The 16,949-nt window shown below is 38.0% G+C and overlaps 1 protein-coding gene across 27 annotated transcripts in view; it reads right to left on the minus strand.

Annotated features, from left to right (window-relative positions):
• The window catches only part of NRCAM (neuronal cell adhesion molecule), a 166,010-nt gene that overhangs the window by 43,485 nt on the left and 105,576 nt on the right, over window positions 1-16,949 (minus strand). For all 27 annotated transcript variants that reach the window (XM_055808944.1, XM_055808951.1, XM_055808946.1 and 24 more), the window contains 7 exons: window positions 15,364-15,548; window positions 13,795-13,926; window positions 3,211-3,354; window positions 2,114-2,225; window positions 1,623-1,789; window positions 1,392-1,539; window positions 719-843 (listed from right to left, as the gene is read on the minus strand). In XM_055808944.1, the coding sequence (XP_055664919.1) occupies window positions 719-843; window positions 1,392-1,539; window positions 1,623-1,789; window positions 2,114-2,225; window positions 3,211-3,354; window positions 13,795-13,926; window positions 15,364-15,548 (1,013 nt within the window). The remainder of the gene's footprint in view (window positions 1-718; window positions 844-1,391; window positions 1,540-1,622; window positions 1,790-2,113; window positions 2,226-3,210; window positions 3,355-13,794; window positions 13,927-15,363; window positions 15,549-16,949) is intronic.

Here is a 16,949-nt window from a genome sequence, read left to right on the forward strand (position 1 = left end):
AAATTTATAAAAGTATTCTTGAATATTTTATTTGGTGTTTTTTTTTATTAAGGATAGATCAAGAAAATAAATAAAGTATGCAATCTTATAAAAACTCTTAAATAAGTACTAGATATTTGGTGTATGTCATTCCTGGATAGGCGAAAGATTACAGCATGCTTTTAAAACAGAAGCATACTTGACTTCGCATCTCAGCTCGAACTCAGGTAAGAATCATTCAGGACACCTACTTAAAACTCTCTTACAAACTGGGAGAAAAGGCAAAGTAATATATTTTATAACAATCTGCAATTATAGAAACTTAACAGAGAGAACTAATTAAAAAAGAAAATCCTTGAAAAGTCACGCAACCAAGCATGTTCAGTCTTTCTGAAGCATAATTTAGCTGCAAAGGAGATTCCTGAGAAAACATGTTTATGTTCAGACACTCTGCAATATGTTATCTACTGTGTTAGTTCAGATGTCGTCCAAATAAAAACCTATACAGCACGAAACTGAATGTGCCCTGTTGCTACTGGACCATTTTCTAAGTAGCCGATTCAAAGGCAACTTTAGAGTAAGACTATATTTTTAAAAAACTGAAACACATTTACAAATAGGTGACATTGTCTTGCAGCAAAACTATGTTTGTGCTTTTCATTTTAAATCTAATGCTTTTTTCATATTGAACAGAAATTGAACACAGTTCTGCTATCATAAAGTTTGAGAATATTCTTACCAACAACAGTAAGCACAGCACTTGCTGAAACACTGTCCAGAGTAGTATTAACTATGCAAGTGTATGTTCCATCATCTCTATCAGTTACATTCATAATGGTCAAGTTGTCTTTACCAACAAGAAACCTGTAAATACAATAGATTCAGACACTGATTTTTCAACAACTGGTAGTGTTATAAGAAACTTGCATAAGACATTACCAAATCCCATCTACACATTTATTTCAGCAGTTACCTGGACAGCAATGGGACTATGGGACTATGTCAGCCTCTTCTGCATTGCTCTTGACCATCTTCTCACAGCAACTGTCTATCCTAATGTGCTTTTATTTACAAATATACTCAAACAACTTTTAATTATCTGTGATCTAGAGCAAAATAGTTTTCCATTACCTGTTTGGCTTCTTATGCCAATTTTCTTCTCCTTACGATTGTCATACACGGTCAATATGCACAATTAAACATTTTTACATCTCATTTTATTTTGAATTCTACCTTAACATTTTCACCACACCAGTTAAGTCCTTTAGTCACCATATATGGGATAGTGATGCAATTTTCAGTCTTCTTCAGAAAATGTCAATAGGTCAATATGTTCCTTCCAAAGATCAGGAAAAGGAGCAGAAAAAAGAAACTAGAAAATTAAAAATAAAGGAAAATTATTTTGTCCATACCTTTCATCATCTGGCAGTTCATCATTGTCCTTCAACCATATAACTGTTGGTAATAAGGTAGAATCATGTTTTATTATACACTCAAATGAAACTTGGCCGTATCTCTGAACCACTTTGTATTCTGGCTGTTTAATTATCATTGTTGGATCTGAAATTTAAAATTACTATTAGATATTTAGAAAGACTGACATTCTATACCAGCCTATGATGAAAGAATGATTCATTTCTTACCTTTAACTTCCAACTGCACCTCATTTTGTATCTTTCCTAATTCATTCCTTGCTACACATGTGTATGTACCAGTACTATCCTTTTGAGCCACCGGAATTTCCAAGGTTCCATTATCATGGAAAATGTATTCGTTCCCACGCAAGATGCTACCTTTCACTCCCTTGAACCTTTATATAAAAAGTAATATCATTATCCAACATCACAGATAAATTTTGTTGTATTCTATTATCAGAGAATGCAAACAGGACTGTCACATTAGAAAACACCGACAGAATCACATAATGAAATTTAGACTTGACCCTGTAGGGATAACTTAACTGTTGTTATGTTAATTATATGTAACACTGTATTAGCATACTGTAATCAGCATATATTTAAAAATACACTATTTATAGAGTAAAAATAGTTTTAAAGCTTTAAATGTTTGTTTCCATAGATACAACTGGCTCTTTTTGCATAACTTAAGCACAACAACAACAACTATAGCTTACCATTCAATTTCAGGCTTAGGTGAACCAAAATAAGCACAATCTAGCAAGGCAGGACTATCTGAGATGACTTGATACAGTTTATTAGCAGAAGTTAGAATTCTTGGTGGCTCAGCTGAAAAGACAAAGATATCTGATATATATAGATACAAAGATGCAAATACAAAATACTAAGACATGAAGAATGTCCTAAAGAATTATGTTTACATCCTTCTCTGAAGCAATTTCTGGTCTCTGTCTAGGTCCAAATATGTTCTACTGCCAGTAGCCTGAGGAAACGTTAATGTACGAGAATAATCTTGTGAAAAACAAATGCTTCTTCCTTGTTTACAAGTAGTAGGGAAGGGCACCAAAGGCAATGATTTCAGTTGGAAAATTTAAATCAGAATTTAAGAAAAGAAACTCCTGGGAACAGACTGAACTACATAATTCTGAAGAAACCTGCAGGTAGAAAGAAGCTAAGATGTATTTTTGTTGAAACACCTACATTTTCTTTCATTTAAGACAGTGCTTCTCAATCAAAAGATCTGCCAGTTCCTGCAGGAGAGTTTTTAGAGGCCATTCTGCCTAAAATTTTACTACTAGCTTTGTTAAATTCAGCGAGAAGAATAGAGAGGCCACAATATATTGCAGCTAAAAACACATTCTTGGGAGGTCTTCAAGACTAATGCATCATCATGTCCCCTTGCACCAGCGATTTAGAGATCATCTATTTAACCGTTCCAAAACATCCACAATCAATGAAAGTGTACTGAAACATACTACCTTAAAGAATATTAATTCCTGTCTGATTTGTCATGCTTCCATTTGCTTGATTTACATAAACAAGCAAACAAGAAAGAGATAAAATTTCTTCCAAGTTTTCTCCAGCTCTCGCAACTAACCTTCTTACTTGGGAATAGTGCAAGTGAAATTGGGGAATATCCTACAAAAAACAAGTTATCAAAAAAAGCAAGGTACACCCTTGCCTTTTACAGGGCTCAGGAGACACATCCATTCCCAATGATGGCCTCAAGCAAGGCTTGAGTATGCAATCCGTGTAGTAGCAGGAGACAACTGAATACCCATGAAAACTGAAAAATATAAAATCTGTTTCTTACCCAGAACATTCACAAATGCGTTTGCCAGCAAGTACCCATATTCATTAGAAGCATTGCACTGATAGACAGCACTTGACCTTTCTTGCACATGTGAGAAAATAATGGTATCACCATCTACCTTTCTGCTAGGATCTTCTGGGGCAACTGTTGGTGCAAAGAAAAGAAAATAATTACTTTTCCTAAACTGCTGCTGGATGGTATGTTTCACACTTCTGAAAAGAAGAAACAATTCCAAAGACTAATATGCCCTTTATTCTATTGTCTTGGGTGACTGTTCACTGGTTAAGATGTGAATTTCAACATGATTTAAGAAGTTCTTCCAATTCTACAAATATTTAACTCAGGATGGCAGAATTGCCATTTTTGGAGTGGTTGTTTTGTTTGCAAGGAAAAATTTCTGTATGTCAACAGAAAATGCTGTTAGCACGACACAGTCCTGTGCGACTTAAAAGTTTCAGCTTTTTGGATCAACTGTTATATCGTAAATAATTCTCCAAATAAAAAAAATAGCCTTACTCAGTTGAAATCTATCTCAGAGTAAAGCATAAGCAATTTTTTCACATAAAATCACCTTCACAAGATCAGTGACAGTAATTCAGCAGGTGGCACTATTTCCCTTATGTAAGAATTATACAATGCCATTTCCCCAACTGTTCTGTAGTAGCCTGAGCTGTGTTAACAGCTCTTGCATCCCAGAAGAATTGAGAATATAAGGGAAAATAAAAATCCAATGCATTACTGATGAATAACAGCTATCAGTTATGTTAGAACTGGATGAGTTAGAGAGGTAAAATGGAGAAAAAAAACTTACCTTGTAACGCTGCACTGCATAAAAATGCACAAACTATAGCTTAACATTTTAAGAAAATATTAAATAAATCCAGATCAATGTATTATATAATACTCAAACTAGCAGTAAAATTATTCATATACTATATAAAAAATAAATGCATATATCTATACATAAATGCATCATAGTTTGGTTGCATCATCAAAATTGACACCCTTATATTTTATTTGAGCTTGAGAAAAAGTATTTGCCGAAGACATTTTCATATAAAATCATTTCACTGTCCTTTGGATTAATCTAAAAGATCAATGAACTAAATTGACATCAATTTTCTGTAAGTGAAAAAACCTTTCGATTCAGACAATACCTCAGTACTCATCTGTAAAGAAAATGGAGAAATTTCTCCAACATTTTCTAAATCTACTGGAGTATCTATTACTGAATTCTCTGACAGAATAAACCAGACGAAGGGGACCACAGTTCTGTGCTCTTGCTTAAGGGTATTTCCATCTTGGGGGAACTCTGAGGCCATTTTGCATGTACAGTAATACATCAATTTCCAAACAGATGCCTCAAGAACAGTTTTCAACTCTTTTTTTATCTCTTTCATCACTTGGAATTAAAATCAGTATTACAAATTCAAAAATTTTGGAAAAGAAGAAAAAGGTACTACTGAAATGTTAAATGCTTAAATCTCCGGACTTCTGGACGGCTGGCACTTATTTTTCCCTCTTTTGCTTTACTTCCTATTGTGTTCCACATTTCACATTGCTTCTTGTTCTGTGTAAATGGCATTTTCATTAAAAGATTCATGGGCTGAAAATAGACGGAGCAGGTGAGTAGCCCAGCAGGCAGGCCAGTCAGCTGTGAGAAGTGGTCTGTTTCTGCATACAAATCACTGCTAAATGGAAAATATGCACAACCACCCTCCCAGGAGGTCGGAGATCTGCCCACAGCCGTTCCAGTCACAGCTCCTCTCTGCCCTGGGCTCTGGGCTTCCCTCCACTCATGTCCTCTGAATCCTGCAGCACTTTCTGCACCCAGACGGATTTTTAATGGGTGCACAGACTCCCGCCCTCACACACTCCCAAACATAACACCTTATGGGCTGAAGGTACAGCCCCTTCAGAGAGATGGCAGCCATTAAGCCATTAGTTCAATCGCTTATGACTGCAGAAGGAACTGGATCTTAAAAGAATGATCTAACCATTAAATTATCATATAAAAAGAAGGGTAGCGTCTTCCCTTCCCACTGCTGTATTTAAGGGAAAAAAAGAGATAGTCCTCCTCAGTTATTTGGAGGAAAAGAGGTAGGTGTCTGCTCTCAGAAAAGGGCTTCAATCTGTGGGTCCCAAGAGGGAAAAAACAGAGGGAAGTGTCAGGTTAGTCGGTGCTTCCTTTTCAGTGGCCCAGCCATTTGCATGCTGAAGGGCACAGGGTTTAGGCAGCTCCCTGTGGAGACTGGCCTCTGTTCAACGGTCTGTCTTCTGACATGCCTCATCCTCCCACGCAACACCAACAGAACCTGCCCGCCTTTGCCCATGTACCACACTGTGTTTTGTAGGGCCGGGCTCTAAAAGTTAGATGCTGTTATCATCCAGCTGCTTTAACGGTCTCAGGCACACACACAGAATCGTTGAGGCTGGGAGGGACGAGGTAACCTGGTCCAACCCCCTGCTCAAGCAGGACCTAGTGCCCCTTGCCAGGACTGTGTCCAGACAGTGGGAGGATCACTACCGTTGACCCACTGGCAATACTTTTGACTAACATAGCCCAGGATAACATTAGCCTCTTTGCCACAAGGGTACACTGCTGGCTCATAGTCAACTTTGGTGTCCACCAGGATGCCCAAGTCCTTTTCTGCTAAGCTACTATCCAGCTGGGTGGCTCCCAGCATGTACTGGTGCATGGGGTTGTTCCTTCCCAGGTACAGGACTTTGCACCTCTCCTTGTTGAACTTCACGAGGTTCTTGTCAGCCCATTTCTCCAGCCTGTTGAGATCCTCTGGACGGTAGCATGATCCCCTGGTGTATCAGCCACTCCTCCCAGTTTTGTGTCATCAGCAAACTTGCTGAGGGTACGCTGCCCCATCACACAGATCATTAATTAAGGTGTTGAACAGGACTGACCCCTGGGGTACACCGCTAGCTACTGGCCTCCAACCAGATTTGTGCCACTGATCACCACCCTCTGGGCCTGGCCATTCAGCCATTTTTCTATCCACCTCACTCGTCTGCTAACCCAGCCCATACATCAACAGCTTGTCTGTGAGGATCTTATGGAAGACAGTGTCAAAGGCCTCACTGAAGTCCAGGTACACAATATCCACTACTCTTCCCCTCATCTATCACGCCAGTCATACGCATCACAGAAATGTATGAAGTTGGTCAAGCATGGCTTCCCCTTGGTGGATCCATGCTGACTACTCCTGATGGTTTTCTTGTCCTTAATGTGCCTGGAAATGGTTTTCCAAAATTGAGGAGAAGCTGACCAGCTTGTAGTTCCCTGGGTTCTCCTTGCTCTTCTGGAAGACAGGAGTAACATTTGCTTTCCTTCAGTCTTCGGGCACTTCTCCCAGTTATTATGATCAATCGAAGATTATTGAGAGTGGCCTTGCAATGACACCTGCCAGCTCCCTCATCATTTGTGGGTGCATCCGATCAAGACCCACAGATTTACGTATGTCCAGTTTGCTTAAGTATTTCCTGACCTGATCCTTTTCCACCAAGGGTACATCTCTTTTCTTTCTCTCTCATCTCTGGGACCTGGGATTCCTGAAGGTCAGTTTTTGCTAGTAAAGTCTGAGGCAAAGAAGGCATGCAATACTTCAGCCCATCCCATTCCATGTCCATGTGTGTGTCCCCCTCCCTTTTTTTTTTTTTTTTTTTTTTTATGGGGAAAGAGAGTGATGGCACGGCCACTCAAGCATTGCTTGTTTGCCTTTACAAGGATTCTGGTCACATAACAGAATAGCTGCATGAAAAGGAGAAAATGTTCTGACATGTTAGACAAACCTGATTTTGGCACTGATAGGCAAAAGAGCAAAGAATTACATAATACTTCAAATGGGTTTGTACAGTTCTGCTGCTGTAACAGATAGTTCAACATGTGCCCTAAGAGCCAACATTTACTCCCAATAACACTGAGTCTCAGCTTATGAACGTGTTTGTGTCCTTTCTGGACAAAGACCTGATTGCCTGGTTTCACCCAATTTTCCGATCATTTTGTATAAGACAACTTCTTCACTCTATAGCCACATACAGCATATTCCCGCACAAAGAAGGTATAGTCTCCATCAGATACTTTTGTCATAGTTACTCATCAGCACCCTGAATATATCTTCTGTTCATCTGAATGCATATTTTCATCTGTTTGGTAAACTTCAGACAGCCCAAGCGATTACTTTTGTTAGTATGTTTAAATAACCACTGTGGCACCATTATTATTTTTTTCCTGGAAAACACGCTCTCTGACCAGAAGCAGTTAAAACACACTCTTGTGCATACAACTGGAAGAAAAAAAAAATCCAAATTTTGGTGAGATGTTTTACCCTTTTCCGCTGAACTATTTTATTCTCCTGATAAATTTTAATTTATTTATTGCTTTTATGCAAATTCAGGAAGCTAAACACAATGAAGAAGAGAACAATTGTCAGCTGATGATGCACTATATTGAAGTTATCAGTCCAAATAAATGATACAAATATCAGTCTGATCTGTAAGAAGGATATGTATTTTGTGTAGAAGATTATTAAGGTGTGAAATTGGTCTATCCACTTTAAATTCTTTAGCTCAGATCTTTAGGCTCTACATAAAATTTGGAAGAAAAAAATCTACTGCTTGGAGTTGAGAGTTTTTTAAACTTAAACATAAAAAAGAAGTTTTTATTGTGAGGGTGGTCAGACCCTGAAACAGAATGACCAGATCAGGTCTCTGCCCTTGGAGGCAAAAAACCTTTGGCAGGTGTAAGAGCTGATCTTACCTACATCAGTAAAATGGCACAGAAAAAAACAGAATAATTTATCTTTAGAAAAGAGCAGAAATATTCATTACTGTCTTTAGATGGCTGCATCTTCTTTAGCAAATCAAAGTTATGAATCAAAAGTAATCAGTCCTGCTATGCATTCACAGTGACTATATAGTTGTTGGAAAACAAATGTAGTAACACGAGGTCTGTTGTTTAAGCGTTATAGTGCTTGGTCACTCATTTCTTCAGTAAAGCTGAGCTATCATTTTGCATCAATAGCAGTCGTTTCTCAGAGAAGCTGAGACAATCTCTTGATTTAGAATTTGTGATGGATGCACTCCTCCTGTTCGAACTAACTGAACTTCTGAAGGTCCAGGCAGATGCTCAGCAAGTTGCCCTAATCAAAGTTAATCCTATTATGTGAGGCTATCAGTGAGGACTCAGTACCAAACCCAAAAAAACGGTTTGGCTGGAGACTGAGCTGATAAGCAGTGGAAAACGCATTAACAAAACAGAAAATCTGACTAAAAATCAACCACTTTATGCTATAAATATCTGCAGCCATCAGCTCTCCCTCCATAGCAGCTGGCTGCCCTACGGTGATCTCCCCTTGCGTGGGGACACCTCTCAGGGTTACCCCTCGAGGCTGACAGACCCCTTACCTGACATCGATGGGTTTATGATATTTTTTTGCATGCATGTGACATTTAAGATACATTAAGCTTACGTGACAATCTTTGTATATCATACTAACTTGACATGTAGTAAATAGTACTGATCACCAATATATCTGTATTTATTATTTTACATACCTAAATTTACTGATTAGAATTCAAAAAACTAAATACTAGATCAGATCTGAGTGATCTCTGACTTCTCTCCTGCAACAGATTTTTATACTGAACATTCGTTTTTGTAGTTCCACTACTACTACTACAATTCTGTGCTTAAATTTATGCACAAATAACAGTGAATGTAAATGGGAGCATGAGATCAGTACTGGCTCTTAAGCCATGATTTTCAACAATTCTAACTTCAGAGAAAGCTTTGAAGACTCTGTTACTGTGGAAATATATGTAGAAAGTAAAGACAGAACATTAGGTGCTTTTTTTCTGATATGAATGTAGAAACATGATCCTTCTACAGTGATGCTCATGTATGCTTTTCAAGTTCTGACAGGATCACAGCTTCATTTGTATTATAGTAACTTTTGCTAGAAGTACCCCATCATTCCTCTTGACCTGCTTATTATTCTGAAAACTCAATTCATGAGTCATTTATGAATACAGGAACCACTTTCAAAACCAGAAAACACGTTCTGTTGTTAAAACTAGCTACAATTGAATGACCGAAATGAGATTTTTTCAGAATTATTTGTGTAATTTTGGACATCTGTTTTCAGATAATTAGCTACGACAACAGGAGAATGTGATAGAACCAGGACTTAACATTACCAACCACCCAGCCAAGAAAACGGGGAGGAACACTCAGTGTGTAGTCATTGAGGTGGCTAGATAAGAATGTATGCCCCTTATGGACAGACCTCCTGCTTTTGGTGGATCGTAAACCATATGGTCTATGAATAAGCACCCAGTTAACATTCCTCTGGCTGTCGCTGACTTTCCTCCTAACATCTGAAAACCAAAATCAGAGGCTATTATGCAAGACAGACCTGTTCACTCGCACCTCTGATCACACTGCCTAAATACCATATTATGGATCTAGAGAACATTATGTGACTATAATCCTTTTATGTTTGGAGTTGAACACAAAACTGGTAATGAAATAGCAAGGGTAGGCAGTATAGCACATCAGACACTTGAGAACCTATAGGGTCAAACCAAGACTGAACCTAAGCAAGAAAAACAAGAAACTTAAGCAATCCAGTTTTGCCTTACTCTACCCCTTACAGTGAACTGACAAAGACTTAATTCTGGAAAAGGTGGGACACAGAAGACGACACCCTTTTCCTTTTCTTACCAATCCCACTTGCTCCTCAGCAAAGTCTTTCTGTGATCACTGAAATCCTTGTTTCTGAATTTCTGATTCTGACAGTACTATTGCCTACAAAGGGACAGCAGGTTATTATCTGCACTAGCCACAACCACCCTTTGACTATGTTGTGCACGATAAAAAACCCTCATTATCAAAGGTTTTCATATCTGCTGCAGTTCCTAGGCCACATGCACAGTTTCAACACCAATGACAGCAGAAGTAATGGATAAATGTCTGCCCTGGCAGACCTCTTCTCTCCAAGACTGAAATCCTCGGGGCATCAGAGTCCAGCAGATTTCTCCCCATCCTCCCACAGCTGCAGTGAACAGCTTGTGTGTGTACTTGCAGAGAACGCGATGGATGATGAATCTCTGAGCCAGGGATTATCAAGGCCTTTCACGAAAGAAATCTAAGGGCTAATGTTTCTCCCTTAAATTCAATGTGATTACTAATGGAGACTAACTAAAAGGTTCAACGCGAAATGTGATATAAACAAGTGAAGAACGTGTTGAAAGAAGATAAACAGTGCCTTTCAGTGCAGTACTTTGTATAAATCTTGTGTGTGTGTATTTAATATTTAATAGCTCATCATGAACTATAAACCACTGAACCAATAAATTAGTCTTTTGTGCAGTACTTGCAATGCCCTTCTGAAGTTCAATTATGAAAGTGCTTCCCCCGTCCCAATTAATCTGGGTTGTTACTTTCTTAAAAGTTGAGACACTTTATGCATGGTTTCCCTTTTGTAAAACCATGCTGAATATCTAAGCAGTAAAACACAATGGATCATGCAGCAGTATAAATAATGCAGATCTTGAGTGTTAATTGAAGCACAAGGCAAGGCAGAGTCATAGCCTGAACTTTCAATTGCTACTTGCCAAAGTAATTCTAATTGACCTCAACGGGACTGTGCATGCAAGTTCAAATTACTCCTGTGAGTAAACATCGGAAGGTTAGGTCCTTATCACTCCAGCATGTCTGAAGCATCTTTCTTTTCAGGCATGCTGGAGTTTTTCTTTAAAGCGTTACTGTTGAAGAAAATTAATTTAAATATTTCAAAGAAATCTTCATTTTAATATTTTTTTAGTTTGATTAATATACTCTAGAACAAAATTTATACCATTGTAATTTGTTTTCATAGGTGCTTAAGACACACTACATTTTTCTTTATTCTTCTCTTTTCCCTATTGGTATTTATGCCTCACCCTTTGACTGAGATATGGACGAATGGTTCTTTCTGTAACATTCCCCCTTCCTTGTCTGACTCTATTATGGAAAAACAAAACCGGAAGAATTAAGCATCTCCCAGTTGTGCTTCCAATAGAAAATTAAAGTATTGCAAACAGATTACTGGGCCACAGGAGGCACATTGTGGGATATATGATGACAGCAGGGCTTTGAAATTCAAATGTAGCTCTTTTTCTTTGAAATCCTGCCATGGGTGTAGCTCTCACCACTGCCCTGAAGCTGAAACAGCTGCTTTAGTTTCCTTTTACAGTGATTTACTAATCATTCAGTTGGAAGAAGAGGGGCTCAATTCTGTAATTTAGTAACAAGTGAACAAAAAGGCACACTGTACTCGGTAGTTTCCAGATGAGCTTTTGTTAACTCAGAATAATCCAAAATCACAAGAATTTTAAGAACTGCACTTTCTGTGATCATGATGCTCCTCTTTCTTAGATACCCTGACAGACTCTGTACTGGAGCACCCAACCAACTTGCACTTAAAATATTTAAGGTGACTAAAACTTCACAGTTTCTCAGCAGTGAAAGTGACCTTTAACATAAGGCTGAGCTATCCTGTTATTTATTTCCTATATTCTTTTTCTTTTTTTTTTTTTTTTTCCTACTGAGGTTGAGTGGGTAATTTAATTAAAGTCTCTTAATTTTTACTGAGTTCCCTTCAATAAGACTCTGTGTACTGACTCCTCAAGGCCAGCCAGCGAATGTATACTGCCCTTGTATTTGGTAAATTCGGTGGCATCCTGCAGCTGCTTCTGAAAACACTGATTTTTAATGTTTTACTGCTATCCTGCAAGAATGCAGAACACATCATTACTTTTCTGGAAAATGTACTTGTCTGTCATTTGAACAGCATGTCTGCAGCTTTGACAAGGAGGCAGTGTGAGGCAAAGGTGAATCTCATAGGAGAAAAATATTTTACCAGTCAGGAGGCCTGAAAAGGAGTTAAACGATTGGGACAGATCATAAGGCATACATTATGATATATTTATGTACAATATACAAAATAAAAAATTACACTGATATTTTCCTGGTCTTCTGTGATAATATTGTTTGATGAGGTGGTCAATGTCAGGTTACATAACTTACGTAACCAATGGAAACTTCTCATCTTAAATGTCAGGCTAGACAGCTCAACTTACGTTTAATTAGGATTCCCGAAACAGGTTCTTTGCTAAATATTTCTATCTGCTTCAATATATACCCTTACTTTTCCCCAAAAAAGTTGTATATTTTTCCTTCTAGTTCAGTTTAATCTCTCCTGTATCCCAAATATTTTGGATATATCTAATGAGGGTTCTCATTTACCTGTTGCTATTTGCTAGATTCTCACTGCAGAGAATCCTCCTCCATGTCCTAAATCAGGGGTCCTCAAACTTTTTAACCAGGGGGCCGGCACGCGGTTGCAGTGGCAGGCAGTCACCTGCGGCTGCTTGGTTTCCCCCCCCAACCCCCAGCGGGGGGGGTGTGTGTGTGTGTGTGTCTGTAAATACCAGGGGCCAGATTGAGGACCCTGGGGGGCTGTATCTGGCCCGCAGGCCATAGTTTGAGGACCCCTGTCCTAAACTCTGTGATGTCCTAAACTCATCAACAGACTTAAACATCTCCTGAAACTCCTGAAAGTTACACTGTCATGCTTCCAATAGGTCAGCACAGACCAATACTTTAGAGCATGTTATCTCCCACGAGTCAACAGGGTAGATTGTCTGGTTTTATAACACTCTTTTGTAAAAGAGGAAGAATAAAGATAGAAAAACCAAGTGTGATTTTACAGCATAGGCTATGCCAAGTACAAACCCAATGGACAACACACTGCATTGTCCTCCAAGTTCCTCCTGAGTAAGGTTGTGCTATATATAGCAGCTATCTTGTGTCTGTCATACAGCGTTGCCAGTCATAACACTGCAACAAATATGACTCAATCACCAAATCTGGGTTGCTTTTCTTACCCATGCACAGAGAAACAGCTGTTTCACTGCCCTAGGGGTTCCTTTTCTTTGATACCTACTTGGCACAATCTGTTTGCCAGGCACTTGCTGACACGTTCAGCCAGTTTTGCTGCTGCTGCTTTTTCATGCTGAAGCCTGGAAAATTCAAACATACTACAAGATGCAAATCCTGAAAAAGTGCTCTGCACATCCACAGATGTGAGGACTTGACTTCTTACGTCACCTTTACATTCCTAGACAAAATTAGTGTTGCATTGGGGTGGTAAAGGAGAGACCTAGCAAATACGACTGCCACAGCAACACAACGGTAAACAATTACACTCCAGCAATACCCCTGTGAAAGGGGCATGGTGCAGTTCTGTTACTATGGTCCCATCTCCACAAGGATACTACTACCAGAACACCAGACAGAACAACCAGGCATACAGACACAAATTTTAGGGCTCTCAAGCGCATTAGAGGCGCAATTCATTGTTCCACTTTTATGAACCACAGTATTTTTATCACGTCATTTATAATTTAGTATTATCTGTCAGACAAAAACTATTCAAATACATGTTCCTCATTTATATTTGAAAAAAACACCCTGATATTCCTCATATTCTCTTAATCATCCTCCTGTAAGGTAGTTAAGATTCTTACTTGCTATGGGAACGCCATTTGCTAACCAGCTTATATTAGGCTTTGGGTTGCCGTTAGCTCTGCAGATCAATGTCCCATCTTCTCCAGGAGACAAGACCAAGTTTCTGGGTGCTGTTATCCAGTATGGGGCAGCTGGGGTTAAGAAGAGAAACATTGCAATTGTTTTCCAAAATTGTGTACAGAAAATCATAAGGCATAGTCATAGTAACCAGAAGATAATTCAAACAAGGTGTGTATAGATACAGACTTACACTGCTATGTTTTGGGGTTTTTTTTAATTATATATATATATATATGTGTGTGTGTGATACTCAATGACTAAATAGTAAATTATACTTTGGCTAAACTGAGCTATTGGCTACCTGCTGCATTAAAGTTCTGAGATAATCAACAAGAAGTTATTTGCTTTATTTAGGATTACCTGCTTTGAATCTAATTTGCCTTTCCTAAAGAAAGCAAAATTTATCTGAGTATGACATCTGCAGAGACTAGAGTGGTCTTCTGATTAACTTCAGAGATATCCATGTTCACGGAAGTTAGGTTGTTAGAAATGAATTTAGGATTGATTACATACAAATATTTCATGTCAATGATGAAATTTAGAAATGGAAAAATCTTTTGTCTCACTGAACTCAATGGGTGACTGCAGTGGGGCCAGATGTTTACCTGAGACAGCTGAAAACCCAGAGATCAAAATGGATGGAACACTGTCCTTACCAAAGGATATTCATCTATGTCTCCATCTCTTTTACAATAAATAACCACAAATAGCATATGTTATCACATCTTGCTGTTAAATTTCAGGCTTTGGATTGATGGACAGATGCAAACAGAAAATTAAACTTCTGCTTTTAAAAAGGAGGTTGAATGTGATCATAAAATGATGCTGGTCTACAACAAAATAAATGACTATTTAGCATGCAAATTAAGCACTACAGCTGATTATTTCAATGGCTAATTAGCTGTCATTCCAGATTTTTTGTTTCACAGTATTCAAAACATACTTACAATTCCTATTTGGACAAACAGACTGTAAGTGTTTTTAGAACTAGCAAGACATGGGTAAAAAACCATGAAGACAGAAAACCAGAAATGTCAATTAAGATAGAAAAAGGAAGAAGAAGACCGTAAGACAATAGTTAAATAGGGAAGAGAAAGAATCTGGGCTATATGAATGGAGAGCAGAAAAGATGGAGAAAATGAGGAGGAAATGAGGAAGTGAGATGGAGAGGATGACACAAAAACAAGAAAAAGAAGCAGTCTAATGACAGATAATCAAAGGATCTAAAACAAATGTAGCACCGGTACAAATTAAGGAATTATCTTAGTACTGTTAACAGTGCAATCTCAGTTTAGCCTGATGCTTTACAAAATAACATATTAAAAAAGAAAAAGAGATCAGAGGTAGCAAAGTCCTTCCAGTGCTAGAATTCAGTCAGTTTAATGATCATTTCCTCAGGGCTTTTTTTTATCATTACCATTTTCAGCTCTATTTTATCCTAGAAAGTTTACTTGAATCTTGCATTCTGGACCCTGACAATATTACATGAAGGATTATTTTAGTATTACCTTTAACAGTTACTGAAATGACATGATGAGCAGAACCTAATATATTTCTTGCTATACATTTGTAGTTCCCAGAGTCAGCTTCAGAAACATCTATAATCTTGAGGGTTTTCTTAAAGTTTTCAAAAAAGGTTCTGTTGGCTGGCAGTTCCCCACCCTCTTTAATCCAGCGGATTACCGGTGTGGGTCTGGAGAAGCAAAAGCACAGATCAAATTTAGAGACTGGAGAAAAGGAAGATGAGTTCAATACATTAATTATTTGAACATATGTTTTACAAACAATTATTTTAAGAGCTTTTACCCAGATTCTGGGGCACATCCAGCAAATGTGCAAAATATGCCAGCATTTGTTTCTTGGAAATGACAAGCCTCACTAACACTGTCAATGGCCATCTGTTTGTAGGCTTAATAATTACAGAATGCATTTGTCTGCTGATTAATCTAAAACCCCTGATGGTTAATAAATTAATAAAGTATATTCCAAATCTTATTGTACTTATACTACCAAATCGATGCTCATGGTGCTTTAAAAGGTAGCTTCTAGATAATGACAAGTTTATAATTGTCCTTCATGTGAGCAATATCCTAACGCTTCACGAACGTCATGAACTTTACAACAGAGCTGTAAGGAGACAGAAATATTCCCTATGAGAAATCAAGAAAAAAATGTCAGTGCTGAGTCAAGTATAGCTACTTGTCACTGTACCATGTCTAAATCTTGGCTATGTCCTATGTTATCCACTGAAGTTGAAAGTTCTCCAAACATATGGAGATACACTTTTAAAATTACAAGAAATTACAAGGTGTTGCTTACCAAGTAGAACGTCTTCTCTCAAATAGTAATGACTCAAGGCAAATATTCCCTTAGCAGTCTAATATCACATATTTTATAACAGAGACACCTAGCAAAGTTGACTTTTAATTAAGGTATCAGTGATTAGGAATAATTGTTTTAAACAAAATCTGAATCTGACCCTTTGTGGACAACTATTTAAGCCTCCCTCACTGAATTATATTTTTTTTTAAAAAAATACATGACAGCTAAAGACACAAAGCCATATAATGTATAATTTTTCCGCATTTTTATCCAGCCATTTTACTGGGGTTTGCATTGCTGAATACTTTTATTGCAGGTTGTCAAAACAATATGTAACTGTATTGCAGATGAAGATTACCCAGGCTGATGCTACTCACACTCTCAGGTGTGGCTTTGCTAGTGCGGCTGATGCAGACACCTGAGCAGATCACAGCCGAGACAGAAAACACGGCACTGACGTGTGTGTCAAGTTGCACATGAATGTGTCCTATGAAGCTTATGCAAGTGAACACGCGTGCATGATGCTGTGCTGCATTATTTGCCATTTTTGGCTTTCCTCATGGCTATCTCAGAGAACTCTGCATTATATGCTTTCGTGCACTGTAAATATGTTTACAGTTCCTGAAATAGTTAGTAAAGATTTTCCATTCCTTCACTAACTAATCTATTCTCAGATTTCTTCCTGAGAATGAAACTGACTAATCAAACTAATTTATGAAGTTAAATTGCTCTTTAGTCATTTTCTACTTGCATAATAACCAGCAGGAGCAAA

Source organism: Falco peregrinus, chromosome 6 (assembly GCF_023634155.1).
Source record: "Falco peregrinus isolate bFalPer1 chromosome 6, bFalPer1.pri, whole genome shotgun sequence".
Classification (NCBI taxonomy): domain Eukaryota; kingdom Metazoa; phylum Chordata; class Aves; order Falconiformes; family Falconidae; genus Falco; species Falco peregrinus.